Below are 21051 nucleotides of genomic sequence, written 5' to 3' on the forward strand. Positions count from 1 at the left end.
ACAGACCTAAATACATGGAACATAGGGAGAGTGGAAGGTATCATGAAAGGGGAAACAGTATTAATTATGAATACAGTAATAACCATAACAGGTGGAGAGAAGATAGAAGTGATCAGAATAATCAGGATAGAGATTGGAGAAGCAAGCCACAAAGGTATAACAGAAATTTTGGAGGGAGAAGAGACAATTTTGATCAGATGAGGAGTGATAGAGAAGGCATGAGAGTAGGAATGCCAGATGCAAATGGCCAGGGTAGGCAATCAAAAAACTAATTGATGCCTCACTTAAGGTCCGCAGGGGTCTGGTAATTATGTGAACAGGGCCAGACAAGGACATGATGGGATGAGTAATAAAGTCAGCAAGGAGAATAGGGAAATTGGGATATGTCATATGGATGCTGTCTCAGGAAATGAAAATCTATGGGGGGTTTTAACAATTATAAAAATTCAGATAAAAGGTATAAGAGGAAAAAAGGGAACAAGGCTAATATCAGCAATGAACAGTGTGAGTTTTACATTGATGACATGTTTAAAAGGGAAGAGAAATTACAAGCAGAGGAGGACAATATTGGTTTGTGTGCAGCAAAATTCATTGAAAGATCAGAGACAGAGGTAGTTTCATCAAAAGGGGGAACAGAAGTGGATATGGAATTAAGGGGCAATGTTCACAGTAATAATGGGTGTGATGAATGGGTAGAGATGTCTATTGGAAATAGTATGGAGAATTGTGGAAAAGGTGAGGAGAGGGTTATTCACAGTGTGATGTAAAGGCTAATATGAGTGGTGTATTTGACAATGTGGAAAATGCTGGTGAATTACCTACTGATAAGGTTACTGTGCTTGTGGGTGCAGGTGTTAACTGTGGTAGTGATAATGACTTCAGTGTGGATATGGAAATGCGTAATGATATGGAGAATGTTGCTGTAGGTTGCCCAGAAGATAAAATTGAAACCTATTTTTTCTTAACTGATGATGCAAGCCTCAAAGATGTTAATTGTGGATGGTTAGGAAAGGAGGAGGCTGATTATGATTTGAGTGATTGGGTGTCCTATGCAAAATTACATAAAGCTTTGATGCCTGAAGAATGGGGTAAAATAAAATTTAAAATTGCCAGAAAATTGGAAGAATTAAGTGAAGAAGAGAATGTTGAGTTTGCTATTAAGGATCTGTTTGAAGGGGATACTGATGTATGTTTTGGAGAAAGACCTAAAGATATTTGCATTATGCAAGAGGAAAGCAGGAGTGAAGTAGAAAGAGATTTATTACAGGAATCAGGGCTGAACAGAGTAGAAATAGAGGTGATACAGCCAATAATTGATATCAGTGTGGGAGGAGTTGCAGATGTAGCATTATTAGACTCTGGCTCAAGTTTATCTGCAATCTCTGAATCTTTCTGGCAGCAAATTAAAGGTTTAGGATTAATAGAATTACCAGTTACAGGAGTCAAAATTAAGACAGCAACTGGGACATGTAGCAAGCCCATCAGCAGGGAAGTATTACTGGAATTTAATAGTAATGAGTATTGTTTTGATATTAGTTGCTTTGTGGTGAAGGGTTTGGCGTTGAATGTAATTTTGGGTATGGACTTCTTGTACAAGTATGACTGTAGCATTTTTGTAAAGGACAGAGTGGTAGAATTTGATGCTGGTGGAAATAGACGAAGAATAAAATTTAAAGGGGAATTAAAAGGAGGTGAGACAATTACTCATTTACAAAGGCTAGAAGAGATAGGTGATGAGATCTGCACTGAACAGCAGATACATGACAAAGTAAATGAAATGGGACATTTAAATGAGGAACAAAAGGTGCAGCTTACAGGTTTATTGTGTAAGCATAAGCATGTGTTCTCTGACAGACCTGGAAAAGTCGTAGATTTCAGTTACGTTTTGAGGGTATTGCCACATGAAGTGATAAGGGCCAAACCTTATCCTATAGCAATAGCTAATAGAGAGGCTGTAAGGGCAAGGATACAGATGATGTTGAAGTGGGGCATACTGGAAATGGGGAGGAGTGAGTATTGTAATCCAATAGTAGTGGTGAAAAAGAGGGATGGTTCTATAAGAATAGTACTGGATGCAAGAAAGCTAAATAAAATAATAGTCAAAGAAAATGATCAGCCAGAGAACATGGATGAGCTGTTGCAAAAATTTTATAATGTTAAAATTCTGTCAAGTGTTGATTTGACTTCAGGGTTCTGGCAGGTGCAATTGGCTGAAGAGAGCAGAAAGTACACTGCTTTCTTATTTGAGGGCAGGACTTATATGTTTACAGTTGTGCCATTTGGTTTTGTCAATATCTGTAGCAGTCTTTGTAAGGGCTTTAAGTCATGTGTTGGGTGATGAACTAATGAGAAAATTGACAGTGTACGTAGATGACATTTTGATTACGAGTAGCAATTGGCAAGAGCACTGTCAGCTGTTGGAGGATGTATTCAAGGCTATATCTAAAGGGGGGATGACCCTAAAGTTAAGTAAGTGTGAATTTTTTCAAGCAACATTACTATTTCTCGGTCATCAGTTAACTCCTGATGGCATTCTGCCCAATAAAGAGAAAATCAAGGCTATTGTTGACTGCAAGGTGCCAACGAACAGGAAACAATTGAAATCATTTATAGGACTATGTTCATTCTATAGGAAGTACATAAGTGATTATAGCCTGAATTCACCTAACTTATGTAGACTATTAAAGAAAAGTGTAACCTGGTGCTGGACATCTGACTGTGACCAGGAATTTAAAGCCATCAAGAATAGCTTAAAAAACAGCAAAATTTTGTTCTATCCAGATTTGTCTTTGCCTTTCTGTATTGGGGCAGACAGCTCAGATTATGGGATAGGGGCAGTGCTATTTCAGGAGAGGGTAGTAGATGGGAAGACCGAGCACAGGGCAATCGCTTTTGCAAGCAGAATGCTGTCCAAACATGAATTGATGTATGGTATCTCAGAGAAGGAACTGTTAGCCATAGTTTTTGGATTTCAGAAGTTCAGGATATATGTGGAAGGTAGGAAAGTGATTGTATACACAGACCATAAGGCTCTGAGCTATTTGCAAGAATGTAAGCTGTTAAATAATAGACTCATGAGATGGGCCATGTTTTTGCAGCAGTTTAACTATGAGATAAGATATATTAAGGGCACAGACAACAATGTGGCAGATGCCTTATCAAGATTACCTTTCATTGGAGAAGAACATGAAGCGAATGGAGACGAGAAAGAACTACAGATATTGTATATCAAAGGAGTGGGTGGAGAGAAGGAAATCAGATCCATCTGTAAGGACATGAGGAGACTTCAGAATGGGGACCAAACCTTGAAGTTTATCAAAACAAACTTTGGAAGTAAAGAACATGAAAAAATAGCTAAATATTATAGAATTTATAAAGGTATTTTATTTAGATGAAGAAATTTGGACAAAGAGGAGTGGAAGGTATGTTTTCCAGATGAGCATGTGGAAAAATTAATAAATTACATCCACCTTAGCCATGGGCATTATGGGGCTCAAAAATGTTTGGAAATACTGCAGGACTATGTTAGTTTTAACAACATGGCCAGGAGAGTAAAGAGACAGTTGGCTTCTTGTGACAAATGTCAAAAAGTGAAGTATAATACTATTGCAGTACAAGGAGAGAGGCAGAATATTGTTCCTAAAAGAAATGGTGAACTGCTGGCTATTGATTTATTTGGGAGGCTGCCAACAGGCCGAGGGGGTGTAAAGTATGTTCTTTTAGCTGTTGATGTATTCTCAAAGTTTGTAAGGCTGTATCCACTGAAAAAGGCCACTAGCCAGAATATAATTAACAAGCTAGAGAAAGATTACTTTGTGAATGTTATAAAACCAGAGAATGTTCTGTCTGATAATGGAGCACAATTTGTATCTAGTGTGTGGGGGAAGTTTATGCAAAGATCTGGGATGAAGCATATAAGGATTTCAGTGTATCACCCTGCGGGAAACCCTGCTGAGAGGTATATGAGGGAGCTGGGTAGGCTATGTAGGACATATTGCAGTAAAAAGCATAGTACTTGGGCAGAATATATAACTATGTTTGAGGATCTTATGAACACAGTGAAGAGTTGTGCAACAGGATTCTCACCCTGTGAGCTCATGAAAGATATCAAGCCTGACAATCTAATAGCAGAAAACAGATTTTCCTCCATCTCAAGACTTGACAAGTCAAGAGAAGATGCAGGTGGCCACACAGCAAATGTTAAAAAAAGGACATGAGAGACAGAGGAGGCATGGAGAAAGGTATAAGACAACAAAGTTCAAGGAGGGAGATAAGGTGCTGGTGAGGAACAAGAAAAAATCCAGTGACATTGATGGCAAAATCAAAAAGTTATTTGAATTATACCAAGGACCCTTTGAGATAATGGGTTGTCCACACCCTAATGCATATAGGTTGGTATATCCAGTGTCCAAAAAGCCATTTGGACTGAGAAATGTAACGGAGTTGAAAAAATATGTGGTAAAAGAATAAAGATTAAGGAAGTGAGATTCCCACGTACACTATTGTCGAGTTAAAAAAAAAAAATTATTGGGGGCTATGTATACGTGTATTTATAATTGGAGTATTATTTGTGTTACTGTGTATGTTGCGATGCCATTGTTGGTGGGCAACAAACTTCATTATACTGTATATATTTGCAATAAGGGAATCTGTTGTCCAATGGATTTGCACAACTGGTGTGGGTGTGATAAAAGCCTTGTTGAAAGTCATACGGGAACTGAAACCTACTGTGCATATAGTCTATTTCTGTATAAATATGTGGAGAATATAGGAGGGAGGAAATCTGCAAATAGTTTGTTAAAAAATAGTTGATATTTTTATTAAAATTTCTAATGTATCTGTGGCACCTGGAGTTGATACTGGTGCGTGGGGGTAGAAGTGTCGGAGGTCCTGATCTGGGAACATTTGAAGGTTGAAATAGAATATATTTAACTATGCCATGTTTGTGTTTGATTTGTGTGCATGTTTGTCATTTGTACAAACCTCAATAAGAACTGATCAGTGAAAACAGGATGTTCCAGGGAGGATTTGGATAGCCTGATTCCTGGGAAATGTGGGTCTGCATGTCTAGGCAAGATTTATGAGGATTTGATTAAATTTTGATAGGATGACTTGGCTAATGAGAGGAAGCTCAGTGCTGTTGGCTGACAAGTTTGGAAAGACTGTATTCCAATGCATAAACCTGTGAACACAAGGATCTGGTTACAACAACTTCGTGCAACTTACAGAAACAACTGTGTAAAAAGTGGAAGTGTTAATGTGCAGTGAGTGGGCAACCTACATATAGACTAACATGGGCATTTATTTTGCCTGCCCAGTCGCTCAATAGGATACTATCTAATTGTATATTTGAGTTGGATACATTGTTGGATTATGTATGTATGTATGTTTCCCTAATGACAGTACATACACTGATTAACTCACCACTATAACACTGTTCTACGTGTTTTGGTGCCATTATAGTTATAATTAAAATGTTTAATATATAAAGTAATATGGGTTCACTCCATTTGGTGCTACTTCATGTTGCCGTTACTAAGGTAATGTCACCATGAAGTGGGGGTATGTAAGGTAACAGGGGATAATATGGAACTCTTTCAAGTAATTTAAAATTTAAAGCACGGCAGCAGAGATAATATGCTGGGCAAAATAGACCGGAAAATACTTGTTTGTGTTTTGATGGACGTTGTAGTTCCGTGGGATAGTGTTTTGGTTTTCTTTTAATTGCAACGAATTATATAAGTGTGGTGATAATTTGTAAAATTATATAATGTATTTAGATTTAAGTATTTAAATATTATAAAATATTGTAAACGAATTGTGGCCATGTTTAGCAATTGTTTTGACTACTGTGGTGTCATGTGACCTGACTCAGGACTGTGGATGTGAGCGGGAAAATGGGGGTCTTTTGTCGTTGGCCGTTGTGGTGGTGAGTTGGGAGCGGGAAAGTGCCGCAAGTGCAAGCATGGACGCCAGGGTATGCGAAGGAACAAAGTGAAAGTGTGTGGGTGTGAGACAAACAGTGTACGAATTGCACCGATTATTATTTGTGAACTTAAAAATGCATGGCCACAACATTAAAGTGTTTCTTTTGAATAAATAAGTTACAATCTGAACGTGTATAGTTCAATTCACTGCTCTTCAAAAGCCAGCCAATATCAGGCTCAATAATATGGGCGCAAATGCAACCGTTTACTACCAACCCCCTTTACAGATGAGCCACGTGAAAAATAGGTAGTAAACGAGCCCGAGTACAGTTGCAAGGTCTACATCTGAAATTGAAATAGAAAAAGACTCTTCATATCAAAATTTAAAAAAAAAATAATCTGCTGGACAAGATCAAATTCCATGCTTCCTCCTTCATAATTGCAGTAACTTTATCAGTAAACCTCTAGCCCACATAATAAACTTCTCATTCCTGAATGGTGCATTTCCTGGTATGCTCAAAATTGCAAACATTATATCTGTCCACAAAAAAGGAAGCAGAGGATCCCAGTAATTATCAACCCATTGCACTGCTTTCAACTTTTAGTAAAGTATTTGAATATAAAATGGCCACCAGAATCATGTCCTTTCTAGACAAAGAAAATATCCTGTCACCTGCTCAGTTCGGCTTCCAAAGTAAGAAAGCTACAACTTATGCAATACAAGAATTTCTAGATTATGCACTGGAGCTTGTGGACAAAAAACTCCCAGCCATAGGTATCTTCCTAGATTAACAAAGGCCTTCGACATGGTTAATCATAGTATACTTTTGCAAAAGATGCATTCCTATGGAATAAGAGGAAATGCCTGTGACTGGTTTAAAAGCTATTTGGAAGATCGACAGCAGTATGTCAAATTAAATGAAACTAAGCTCTCTGGTACAGCTAGCACTGTACATTCCTCCATACATACCATAAAGCAAGGCGTTCCCCAAGGCTCCGTCCTGGGCCCCTTGCTGTTCTTACTTTACATAAATGACCTTCCTCACAGTCTACCAGACACAAAAACCCTTTTGTTTGCTGATGACACCTCTGTACTCATATCTGCGCCCGAACAAATTCTCCAATCTAATATAGATAGGACCACAGATCAAATAAGTCGATGGCTTCAAGGTAACAGGCTGCTTCTTAATGCAAAAAAGACAATTGGAATAACCTTCCACACTGCCCAAAACAGAAATCCATTACTACCAACTATATCACTGGAAAAAATAATGTTAAATTTGAAAATGAAATAAAATTTTTGGGAGTCACTATTACTGATATGCTCACATGGAAAAGGCACATTGACATTACCAGCACAAAACTTAGTAAAGTATGCTTCATTGTTAGATCAATAAGTAACGTCACTAACACAAGTACCCTAACCACAATGTACCATGCACTCTTTCACTCTATACTTAACTTATGGGGCCAAAATTCTTAATCAATTAAGATATTCAAACTGCAAAAGAAGATAGTCAGAACAATTATGTTCAAAAAACAAAGACACACTTGTAAACCATTATTTAAGAAACTAAATATTTTGCCCCTTCCCATGCCAATACATACTAGAATTATTATTCTTTACCAAAAAAGTATTAACAAAATTAGCAAAAATATGGATTGTCACGATTATGACAAGATCGAAAACCTCTCTAAGAATACTTCCCCACTCAAAAAAACTGTACAGTGATGGTGTCAAGTGCATGGGAATAAAATTATATAACCATCTTCCAACTTTTATACAAGAAATCCAAGAAATAAATAAATTCAAACAGACGGTGAAATCTCTTAATAAAAGACTGCTTTTATACCATCCGGGAATATTTGGAATCAAAATTGTCTTAGTGTATGATAATGTACCAAAGCTGAATGTTATTAAGTCAATTTTGTCACATCATGTAACAATTCTCTGTAAAGCTGTAACTTTAAGTAACAATTTGTAGGTAATGTAGAATAATCATTCTTCTGTGTTCTTGTTTACTGTTTTAGACTCCTGTAAATTGTCTATTCATATTGACTTATCCCATATCAGTTGTACAAGCCATTGTACCGATTTGATCTACGGGACAAATAAATAATAAATAAATATAAATAAATAATAAATATAAATAAATAAAGACAGGCCATTAAAGGGTTAATGGCAATAGCAAAGAGGACAATGCTCAGGACAGAACCCTGAGGTACACAATTTTCCTGGATAAAGGTGTCCGACATGGCAGAATACATAAACACCTTGAAAACTCAGTCTTAAAAATTCCTGAAGGAAACAGGACAGGCAACTATGGAAGCCCCACATGTAGAGTGTACAGAGCACATCAGTTATCCAGCAGATGTAGGCCTTCTCCAAATTGAAAAACATGGCCACAAACTCAAATTTCTGCAGAAAACCTTTCATGACATGGATGGAAAAAGTAACAGGATGGTCAGCTGCAGAACGACACGCTCAAAATCCACACTGTGCAGTGGTTCGTAAATTGTGACACACAAGCCACCATACCAGTAGGTCAGGAATAATTTGTTACATCACCTTGCAAACACAGCTGGGGAGAGAGATAGGGTGGTAGCTGGAAGGAAGATGTTTGCCCTTACAGGGCTTAGGTACAGGTATGATGATGGCTTCACACCAGCATCTGAGAAATGTGCCCTCTGCCCAGATGGGATTGTACACATTAAGCAGAAAGTGTTTGCCCACAAGAGAGAGGTGCTGCAACATCTGAATGTTGACAGCATCTGGCCCTGGGGCAGAGGACTGGGATGAACTGAGAGCATGACCTAGCTCCCTCATAGTAAAGATGGCATTGTAACACTCAATTATGAGAAGCAGGATGATTGTGGGAAGAGCTCGAAATTTCCGCAAAATGGTGTCACAAAGTGTTGGAGATAGCAGTAGGGTCCACGATGACATCTGCTACTGTCAGACCAGAAATTGAGGAATGGATCTTGGTCCCCAAGAGCTGTCAGAGGTTGTCCCTCAGAGGAACAGCTGGAACTGTTAAAAGAACTAGTGAATGAAATCAAGCTAGCTTTTTTGCCATCCCAAAGAACGTGATGACAATGTGCACACACCTATTTATAATGGACACAGTTTGCCATTGTAGGACAACTGTTAAAAACGTGGAGAACATGTCTCGATGTTTGAATTGCATCATGGCGTACCTCAGTCCACCAAAGGCCTGAAACACAGTGTGGTATAGGGGAAGTGGTAGCAATGGAATGTTCTGCCGTGGTAAGGATAACATTTGTACGATATTCCACCTGGTCATCACAACTGAGGAAATCTTGTTCTTGAAGGGTCACCAGGGAGGAGTAAAGCTGCCAATCAGCCTTAGTAAGCAGCCATTTGTGTGTGCAGGCAGGTGGGGTAGGAGTCAGTAAATGGATAACACACAGGAAATGGTCACTTGAGTAGATGTCAAAGAATGGACCACTCTAGACAATTGGCAAGCTGGACAGTGCAGAAACATAGGTCCAAATGGGAACAGGTGTGTAAGGAGTCGGAAAGGAATGTGGGTGCTCCTGTGTTAAGGCAGAAGAGCTTAAGATTAAAAAGATCACCCAAGAGGGCACCTCTGACACGTTCTGGGAGAACCCCAAAGGGGATGATGTGCATTAAAGTCACCAAATAGCAGAAATGGGGGAGGTAGCTGCCCAAAAAGGCGGAAGAAGTCTACCCTGGTGACATCAAATGACAGGGATATAAATGGTACAAAGAGAAAAAGTTAGGTGAGGGAGGAAAAGTGAACTGCAACAGCTTTAAGATGGGGAGCCAGATAGAGGGGTTGACTATGTACATCATTCCACATGAGCAGCCCAACTCTCCCATGAGATGAAATGCTGACTTCAGGGAGAGGTCAAAATGACGGGGAAGAAATGCAGAAGCTCAAAGCAGTCACGAGGACACAACTGTTTCCTGAAGGCAGAGTACAGGGGGATGCTGTGATTCTAAAAGCAGCCATATATCCTCTTTGGGCCACAAACATTCCATTGGAGGAGAGGCATGAGGAGGAAAAAATTAAGAGTGTCACCTCGGCAGCTGCTGAGTGCCAGCCTGCAAGGACTCACTACTACAGGGCACAGAGGCAGGAGGATCCTGCTGCATGGGCTCCCCAGAAGCATCGGCTTTCTTGTGCTGTCAGTCTGTGGAGCCCAGTGCAGAAAACTGTTGGTGACACAGAGGCCAGCCGGACAAAGCTATCACATGGCAACACTGTTGAAGAGGATCAAGTCAGCAAAGGAGAAGACTTTTTACCTTTGCTGGACTTCTTTGAGCCTTTCTGGTTAGCAGAGGAAGACAAGTGTTGGTTGGCTGGAGGGACTTAGGAAGTCATCACAAGAGTAAACCTTTTGTCCTTTCTGGCCTGATGGTTGTGTAGCTGCTTGCTTAGCCCTTTGAGGCAAGAGTTTGATGGTTTGTTACACAGCTGGACAAGGGGATGGCAATGCTACCTTAACACTGGGCAATCTCACAACCTTCGAGCTGAATTTGAGATTGCATGTCTGCTTGGCATGTCCTTCATGGAGTGAGATGTAGGAAGACAGTAGTGCTAGGCAGTAGAACGCGGTGTTTGTGACTAGACAATAACTTGCGAGCAAACGGGTAAGGCACTTTTTCCTTTACCCTGATCTCATGGACTGCCTGCCCATCAAGGTATATGGTAAAATCTTATGAGGAGGGGGCATGGCCGCCATTTCAGTTGATTCAGCAGGGAGAAGAATGTGGACAATTACCCTTGTGCCCATCCCTACCACAGGCTACTCATTTGGCTGGGTGTCAACAAGACGTTCTAGTGTGGTTGAGACAATGACACTGGCAGCAGCCCATCAGATTCAGAATGTACAGTCAGACTATGATAATTTCATGGCCTGCTTTGATTTTGGACTGAAGCACAACTCTATTAAAGGTGAGAACAAGAGTGTGTGGGCACTAAGGAGGAATCTACATTTTTCACCATATGATGCACAGGAGTGACACCCTGATCAGAGGTATGATTGGATTTCAGCATCGGTCAGACTGTCTAGCAGCCTACTGTAAATAACACCTCAGGAAGAATTCAAAGTGTTATGGGCCTCGACACCAACAGAATAGCCAAGGAGAAACAAGGTGGAAAGCAGTTGTGCTTGAGAATCATAAGTAATCTCCAAAAGCAAAGTGCCATTTTCGTAAGTGAGAGCAGGATTTCACAGGGCCGGCAAATGCAGCAACACCTTGTTGAATAATAAATGGATTTACCATTGTAAAGGGCTGACCGTCTTCAGTACATTAGACTATGAGGAACCATGGTACAGCTGGAAGGGTCTTTGAATCAGTAGCCTCATTCCGTTTACATTTTGTAGACACTGATTGTTAAGATGGTTGGCTCATTGCAAGAAAATCCTCTGTGATTGCCATTGGCTCTGTGTGCTCCTTCCAACTGGCAGCCCTCTTCACAAGGGGGTGCACGTGCCTTAGGTGATTATTCACACCTCAGGTCACACCTCCCGAACAACTGTCAGAGGGACCGATTGGCAATTTGGGAAGGTAGTTTGCAAGCACTGACCCCTCTCTGGGCCTGGCCTGTGCCAGGGGGTATGTGAGATCCCTACCTGCTGACCCGGGTCTGGGAATTATGAACTGCACATCACCTGTTATGTGTCAGACACATGGGCCAGCCTTCAGGAGTGCACAGGGAAGAAGGTAAAGAGGAACCTCAAATACCAAAGCAGAGGAAGGATAGGAGAAGGGAAACAAAGAAAGGAATAGGGAATGAGAAACAATGGTGAGCCGGTTCTTATGTCAGCAATGGACAATGCAGAACATTCCCAATAACACCTCAGATATGTTCCCCAAGGGTGGGGTAAAAGAATAGGGAGAGCATAGACATGCAGTACAGAAGGGAAAAGATACTGCAAAGGCTGGGGCCCCATGGTAGCCAAGCATGAACCCACCAAAGAGTGGCAAGCCCCCTGGGGGATTTTACCGAGGTAGACTGTCACTAAATTTAATTCAAATAAACAGCTGTCAGACTATGGGAGTATTCTGGTTATTTGTTTTCTCCAGCCATGAAGATTATTTAATGAAGGACACATGAAAAATTTGTAGTAGAGTTTTGTTAAAGATATAAAGAAATAATGTGTAAATTATAATGTGATACATGTTCACAATAAGGCACAGCAAATCATAGTATCCACTCCCTAGAAAATGAGACAGGAACTGAAACGCTTAACTGTTTTGAAATATTCCTTTACAAAAGAAAAACTTAAGAGAATTTTATCTTTGTACCACTGAAAAGATGAGTTTAATAAGTACTAGTGTCAATGGTGCAGTGAAACAGCTGCAATTGTTAAAACTGAACGAAGCTCCAGGGCCCAATGGAATCCCTAATGGATGCTGTGCTGATTTTGTGGCCGAGTTAACCTCTCTTCTAACTATAATCTATCACAGATCCCCAAACGAAAAACCATACGTTATAATGTCCCACTGGTTAGTGAGTCGTTAAAAACGATTTAAATATGTGTGAACATCTTGCCTTCAGTGTCCCTTGACGACTGCATACATGAGCTAAAATATGCTTGTTCAATAAATACAGGATACCATAATGGATTTCACTACAATGATGTAGGCCACAACTGAAGTACAGTAAGTATGTAGATTTATTCACTTCAAAATCTGTATCTTATGGGCTCATGATCTATCTTCAGTGTAATAAGCCTTGTTGTTACTACTACTGCTAACCGATGGTAGCACATACTACACTGGTGATATTAAATAGTCCAGAGGCAGTAATGTGATAGTAATGCATGTGTGAGGTCCATTGCATTGTTCAACACTAATACTCAACAAAGTACAAATATAAAGTCACATATCAGTCTGCCTTTTGCGATATTAAATCAAATTGTGTAACACTCGAAAATAATCCATCACTGCACTGTTCTGCTATGCTGTTTTGGACAGTGTCCAACACACAAGTTGCTCTATTGTAGATCAAAATCTGAATGATGCACCAAGAACTTATCTCAGCTGTATGCACAGATCTGTCCTCTAGTGGATCCAACTCATCTGCCTAACATTACTCAAGGCTGAGTATTTTTACTCTTCCTACAATTTACTACTGGTTATAATAATGCAAAACATAATTTATAGTATGAAACAGTTTAACATTATCAAACACACTATAATATTCCCTACTTTACTAGAACAAGTTTAAGACATTTTCTACACACAAAAATCACATTAATATTGAAATTTCAGAAATAAGCATTCTAACAATGCTAAACAATCAGTTATCTATATTTTGTTAATTACGTTCAAGATTTAATTCTACCATTTACAGATGATGAGAATGAATTATATTTTTTATCTAAACATTTTCCATATATTAATTTCCTGAATCTGATTCTGTTTATGGTACGAAGGATATTGTAACTACTGTTTGGTATTGCTATTATTCTTCTAAAAGCCTCTTTCCTATTATTGAAAAGTAATTGAATTTAATTATAGCTGGAGATAGAGTATTCATCTAGTAATACCTAATGCAGAGATGGTAACCATAAGCATGGAATGTTACAACACATTAGTTTTAAGAGAGCAAAGGGCACACTTTACAAGAAGGGCAGTAGAAGTGATCCACAGAACTGTCATCCAAATCCTTGATATCAATTTGTCTGGAAACATCTATCATATGAAACCCAACTCCCAAACTTTTTTCTGATGACACAATGTTTTGGATCAAGGCAGTTAGGTAGATGCATTACTTACTGATTTCCAGAAAGCATTTGACTCATCGCCACACTGATGCTTATTATCAAAAGTATGGTCATATGGGGTAAAGTGAAATTTGTAACTGGATTGATGACTTTTGTAGGGAGGCTGCAGAATGTTATCTGAAATCTAAAGTCATCATCAGATGCAGAAGGTACTTCAGATGTACCTCAGTGAAGTGAGGTAGGACCCTTGCTATTTATGTTGTATATTAATGACCTGTCAGGCAATATAAATAGTAGCCTCAGACTTTTGCAGATGATGAATTTATCTATAGTGAAGTACTATAAGAAAGGAGCTGCATAAATATTCAGTCAGATAAGATTTCAAAGTGGAATGAAAATTGGCAACTTGTTTGAAATGTTTAGAAAAGCAAAATTGTGCACTTCACACAAAAAAAGAATTTAGTCTCCTTTAACTATAATATCAATGAGTCACTGCTTTTAATCTGCCAACTCATACAAATACCTGGGTGTAGAACTTTGTAGGGAAACAAATGGAATGGTCACGTAGGCTCAGTTGTGGGTACATCAGGTGGTAGACTTTGGTTTATTGGCAGAATACTGTGGAAGTTCAATCAATCACAATGGGATGTATCCTCTGCCATACACTTCACAGTGCTTTGCAGAATACAGATGTAGATGGTGAAACAATATGCAGGGATAACAATGAAAACAATTGACAAAATTATTTGATTGGATAGATAAAAATCCACTCACCAAGCAGTTGTAGGAAACACACACACACACACACACACAAACAAACAAACACACACACAAACACACAAACACACACACACAAACAAACCACACACACACACACACACACACACACACACACACACACACACACAAACAAAAAACACACACACACACACACACACACACACACACACACACACACACACACACACACACACACACACACACACAACAAACAAAAACACACACACACACACACACAAACAAACAAAAACACACACACACACACACACAAACAAACAAAAACACACACACACACACACACACACACACACACACACACACACACACAAACAAACAAACACACACACAAACAAACAAAAAAACACACACACACACACACACACACACACACACACACACACACACACACACACAAACAAAAATGAAAAACAAAAAAAAACACACACACACACACACACACACACACACACACACACACACACACACAAGAAAAACAAAAAACACACACACAAACAAAAAAGAAAAACAAAAAACACACACACAAACAAAAAAGAAAAACAAAAAACTCACACAAACAAAAAAGAAAAACAAAAAACTCACACAAACAAAAAAGAAAAACAAAAAACTCACACAAACAAAAAAGAAAAACAAAAAACTCACACAAACAAAAAAGAAAAACAAAAAACTCACACAAACAAAAAAGAAAAACAAAAAACTCACACAAACAAAAAAGAAAAACAAAAAACTCACACAAACAAAAAAGAAAAACAAAAAACTCACACAAACAAAAAAGAAAAAAGCACACACACACACACACACACACACACACACACACACACACACACACACACACACACACACACACACACACAGGAAGAGAAACACCACTGAGAAGGTGGGATAGCTTTTTGAGGTGAAGTCTGGCATGTTGTTGCAGTTTGAAGTGGGCTTGGCAGATGATACCATTCAAGGAAACATGGGGGCAGATAACTCTAGGGTACTGTAGAATGAGAGAAGTCTGATAGAGTGGAAATTGGCTAATGACGCATATAGGTCACAGATTAGCTAGGTAAGAGCAAGAGATTGCTGTATTTGAAACTGTAAAAGAGCCTAGTGTAGGGTAGGATTGGATCCAGAAACAGGGACTTTCTATGTTAGGCCTTTTGGAGTAACTCCAAGGGACAAGCATGTTTCAAGAAATAGAATGGGGGACCTTAGTTTTGATAGTGCAAAGGCACATTTTCAAAAAGAACAGATGTGATGTGAGATGGGATGGGATTCCCTTGTGGGAATGGCAAAAAAATAAGTAGAGGCTGAAAAAATAGAAAACAGAAGAAAAGAAGTTGGCACAATTAGAAAAATTTGCACGAAAATTGTTAATAAGCATAATGAGTGGGTGATCTATATGACACGTAAAAGTAATTGGAAAAGAAGAAAGGAAAAATCGATTGAGAAAGTCATGAAAACAGACAATTTTAAAAACTGGGGTAACAAAGTCAAAGTCATAGGAGAAAATGTAAACTACTTAGTTTGGCAATTAAAGTGAGAGAGACAGCATTAAAGTCAATTGGAGCAGTTTGTCACAAACAAATGCACAAAAATGTGAAAGAATTAGGTATAAACAGGATAAATGGATGGTGGAAAAGGAAATAGCTGTCAAACTTGCAAATAAATCAGTGATAGAATATGTAGAGGGGTATTGTGTAATATGTAAAATGTGGTTTAATAAAATAATGTTACATTTATGTTTCTTTCAATCATTTGAAAGTATACAATTTTAAGTACATAGTGATCCTAAACTGCTGCACAATCAGGCCTACACAATCCTGCACAGTGTTATTTTTAGCTAAAAACCAGCAATTAATTTGCTCCAAAAATTCTGGGCAATATGAGTGTACAACCTGTGAAGAATGGAGCCCATAGTATGCACTATATGGATGATTATTATTTTTTTTTTTCTTCAGTGTGCAGCTGCAGAATCTGAAGTTGAGCAATGTAGATATCGACATTCCTGAACAATCTGACTACTATACTACACTATACTATCTTAGCACCATATTATAATCTCACAGACTAATGAGATCACAGATATTAGCATCCCTTTTATTTAAAGTCAGTTATGACTCTATAATGGTTCAAAATGTTTGATTCTGTGTACATTTCTGCCAGACAGTTTAATTTTTGTACTTAAATTTTTATACTTCTCATCTGTAGATATTTCCTGAAAACTGGCAATTGTTTCTTCTTAACAGCAATATACTCCTTCCAACTTCCACATCCATATAAAAGCAGAATATTTTAAATAAGATGACTAATTCACAAAAAAGCAGTGCATGTTAAAAAAATTTATAATTTCAAAAAATTTGAGGATTGACTTACCTATACATTTAATAGCAAGTAAATAATGGCATGAACTATTGTATATTGAGAACCATTTGCACTGTTTAACATTATACTCATCACCTACACAATTAACATCAACAAAAAATCCTTTATCTGCATAATTTCGATCATGTGGTACTACTGCATATGATCTGAAACAAAAAACTGCACTGTAAGTGTTTCAGCATTGATAGCATACTTACAAATATATTTTTAAAGTTAGTTAATTTAATACATTTGTGTTACCAAATGGTAAACTTCCAAACAAAATGTATTAATGTATGAGGATACTATCTTAGCACCATTTGATAACCTCACAAACTAATGTGAGATCACAGATATTAGCATCTCTTATTTAAAATCAGTTATGACTCTATAATGGTTCAAAATGTGTGATTCTGTGTAAATTTTGGCCAGACAGTTTAATTTTTGTACTTAAACTATAGACATCTCATCTGTAGATATTTCCTGAACATATTTGATTACCAAATGGCTAATTTTCTGTTACTATATTTTTATTATTTGTATTGACATTTCATAACTAATTTTCATGGTACAAGATAAATGCTGTCACAGTTGTCACATAAATAACCTAAAAACAAATTCAGAATAAACAATATTGTCTTGCTTCAGTTTTCATATATACAAAACTTTGATCATTTATAGTTTCTCTAATTTACTATCAAAAGTGAAATCAATTTTATAGGAAACAAGAAGCTACTTTTTCTGTAGGATGTTTCAACCTTTATTATTAACCATTAAGGCTCTATATCTTTACTTAAATAAGTATTTTCAGAAAAAGATATGTAAATTAAATCTGAAAAACAGTTTCAATGAAGACAGCCACATTAATATTAATTAGGACTATCCTGATCTAGAATGTACTAGAAGCTGGGTTCATAACATATACACTATTTTTTGGCACTAAGTACATCAGGATTGTATTACACTTTGTCAGAGTGGGTTTAGCATGTGTTGAGTTTGGCACATGGGGTCTGATCAACTAAGTTCTTTGTATGGCTCAGGCAAGTTACACCATGTATTTTTGAGCAGTGTTCAATATGTGATGGTAAATAGTGTTTCAAGAACATGCAAATAAAAGAAAATGCTTTAAAGCAACAATGTTCCAGTGCCTTGTCATTTAAGTAAACCCAGGACAAATTCTTTGCAATAGGTTATACAGGAATAAAGGAAACAGCTGTGACACTGAGACCAACTTTGCAAGGTGAGTAACATTTTTCAAGGTAAGCAATATTTATCTGAAAATACGATGCAAGTTGCCTTACATATTTATTTTATCATTGTCTAAACTATTAGTTAGTTCAAACAATGTAACAATAAACTTTTGAATTATAACATGGACAATTAAGTAAAAGGGATTGGTATCTTAACTACTTTAAGTAAACAAACCAGGCCATGACCAAATTACTGTTTGATTTTACATTCTGTCTACAACAGAATTACCTACTTTCTTAGTTAAGAATATCATGCTTAGAGAACATTACTATGTGACTGGAAAAAAGCACCAGGAAACAGAATCACAGAAATACAAGCTTCTCTGAATGAATTAGCATGGATCCAGAAGAAAACTACTGAGGTGAAACAGTTTCTTTCACCTGTATACAGATCATTCAAACAATACATGCAGGGGAACAGGTTTAGTGCATCTAGCTGGATTTCTGTAAGACCACTGACAACATATCCCATTGTCATCTATTAATGAATATGCAGTCATGCTATCTGACAATGCAGTTGCATACCGCTATGAATTGTCACTAGAACACAAGAAATTGCAGAATGACTGACATTTGCACTTTGTGTAACGAATGGCAGCTTCTAACATTTTTGACGGTTCTTTAAAGCGAGAAGTAGGCATACAAACTGCCCACTTCTTTTATACTAGGTGACTTACATGAAAGTTGCAGCCAATCTTCTCTGCTGGCTAGCTGGCTGCTGGAAAACACTCTTGACTGTCTCTGTAGGATAATGCCAGGTACGGGAATATTTAAGCCTCTCTCTCTCTCTACTTGTGAAATAAGTAGATATGTGAACTTTAATTTTTGTTAACCACTGGTATACTTTAATTCCATACAGAATAAAATTCTCACTTTCCACATACATATACGACTTCCAGTAAGTCACTTGTTCCGTCCAACATCAGAAACAAATTTATTTACATTTATAAAAGATTCGTCTTAATAACCATGATTCTACTTCACATTAATCATAAAAAAGGTCTTGCATCCACCAAGGCTGGATTAAGAGTTTACAAGATTACTTTTTTAACTGTTCTTGTTTCACATAACAATAGTCAATGACAGTAGACAGAGCTGCATAAAAACTCCATGGTTCTTCCTCAAACATCTATGGATTGACAAGCACTTGTCAGTGCCGTTCGACTGCCACATCTACTTTCTTCTCGTGACTGACTTTAAACCTGCACACACAAACATGTGATGCACAGTAGGTAGTATTTTAACATCCCACACTTTTATCTAGAATATCATGTGATTCAGACTGTAGAAGGCTGTGTGGTTCTAGAATTTACACAAATTCTTGAACCACTACATACCCACCCCCTCAGATCGAACACACAATATTTTATACATAATCATTATGCAACTAATATCACACAACAACGTTTTATATTTCAACAGTATATATTTCTTTTCTTTCAATAACCATGAATAATCTTTCACTTTGTTTCACTATTAATTCTTATTTTACTTTGACATTAAGATATGAGCATTTACTCATGTTTTAGTCAGCCTTTCTAATATTTAGGAATCTTGAGAAATTTCTCTTTTCTTTATTTTCTTTTTCAATCGAAAACTTCAGGTGTTTATGACATGAGTAATCTATTTTCTGTTCATATCTTTTTGTATTACCTTTTCTCTAGTATGTACTATTATCACTTTTTTTAGTTTGGAGGAACTCTGGGTGAACTGAAAGTGTTCTTTTGGATACCCATTTCTACAAAACAATGTTAGTCATTCATAGAGTTTATACTTTCCAGAACAATTCCTATAAAATTTGTGACTTTTGTCACTATACTGTCCCCTTCTTCTAAGATCAGCACCTATTCCTTACTTGTGGGTTCACGTTATGAGAGCACTTTCTCTTTTCATTCCATCTGGCAAGGAATCCCTTATAAAACATCCCTATTTTTTTAGGCCACAGGTTGTCCTAACTCCATGTAGGTACACCTGCCCTTTATACTTAGTGAAAGCTGGGTACGCCCCCTTATCCTTTCTGAGTAGGCCTCACAGTTCATTACCCTAGTATACATTTCTATGTATAACATAATTAAGTATTTTCTAGTAAAGATATAAATCTATCTTAAGCTTCACATTTATTCTTTAATACATCATTTACTCCCAGATTCCTCCCCAACTTATCAGCTTCTATTCTTTCAATAGATATTATGCTAACTCATACTATTCATGTCCCACTATCCTTCATTAGAGCAGTTATTATACTGACATTTCTTCTTGATCATCATGATTTAACATTCCCTCCTACTTTCATTTTCTCTCTTTGCTCATGTCTCTCAGTTTATATACACCTTTTCTTATGTATATTGGATGTAGAACTGCCATAGCTTCCTATATATGTTTGCATATTTCTAGCTGTACCCACATTTTCCCCTACAACACTTGGCAGTTCTCCCATCATGACAGGCTTTCCAGTCTGTAATTGTGTGTGTCTAAGTATATACTTGTGTATATGCGGATGTGTGTTCATGTAGTCTGATTCTTCGGCCTTCTTATCTAATGATAAGATCTAGGTTATTAGAAACCATGGAAACAATGAAGGGCTTCAATGATGGAACTTTATGAATATGGAAAGAGGGAAAAAATAGACAGGTCCTCAAACAAGAAGTAAGAAAGGAAAAAATAGATATGGATGCTAGGATTGAAGAAGAGAAAGAAGATAGCCCCCAAGACAGGAAACCCTTCCCACCCCCTTCCCCAGGATCCCTACCTCAGGTACTTGAGTGAGATGCCAGAGCTGGTTTGGTGTTAAATAGTCTCCTCCTGAACGGACTTGTCCCACCTTCACCATTGAAGTCCCCGAAGAAAATTCTAGCAACCCTATGAAAACAGCAAATGATGATGAATCGGGCACACTTGTTTGTAAGGGTTGTTTGAAAGCTGTACTGTGTGTTTTGTGTTAGTCATGATTTATCTGTTCACGTAAATCATGCTCTTATCTATAATACCCCACCTTTCAAAAT

The 21051-nt window shown here is 37.7% G+C and overlaps 1 protein-coding gene across 1 annotated transcript in view; it reads right to left on the bottom strand.

Moving 5' to 3' along the window:
• LOC126248793 (uncharacterized) overlaps nucleotides 1-21051 on the bottom strand; it is a 189537-nt gene that overhangs the window by 108849 nt on the left and 59637 nt on the right. The window contains exon 3 of the mRNA XM_049950184.1: nucleotides 16812-16966. Within this exon, the coding sequence (XP_049806141.1) occupies nucleotides 16812-16966 (155 nt within the window). The remainder of the gene's footprint in view (nucleotides 1-16811; nucleotides 16967-21051) is intronic.

This window comes from Schistocerca nitens, chromosome 1 (assembly GCF_023898315.1).
Source record: "Schistocerca nitens isolate TAMUIC-IGC-003100 chromosome 1, iqSchNite1.1, whole genome shotgun sequence".
In the NCBI taxonomy this organism is placed as follows: domain Eukaryota; kingdom Metazoa; phylum Arthropoda; class Insecta; order Orthoptera; family Acrididae; genus Schistocerca; species Schistocerca nitens.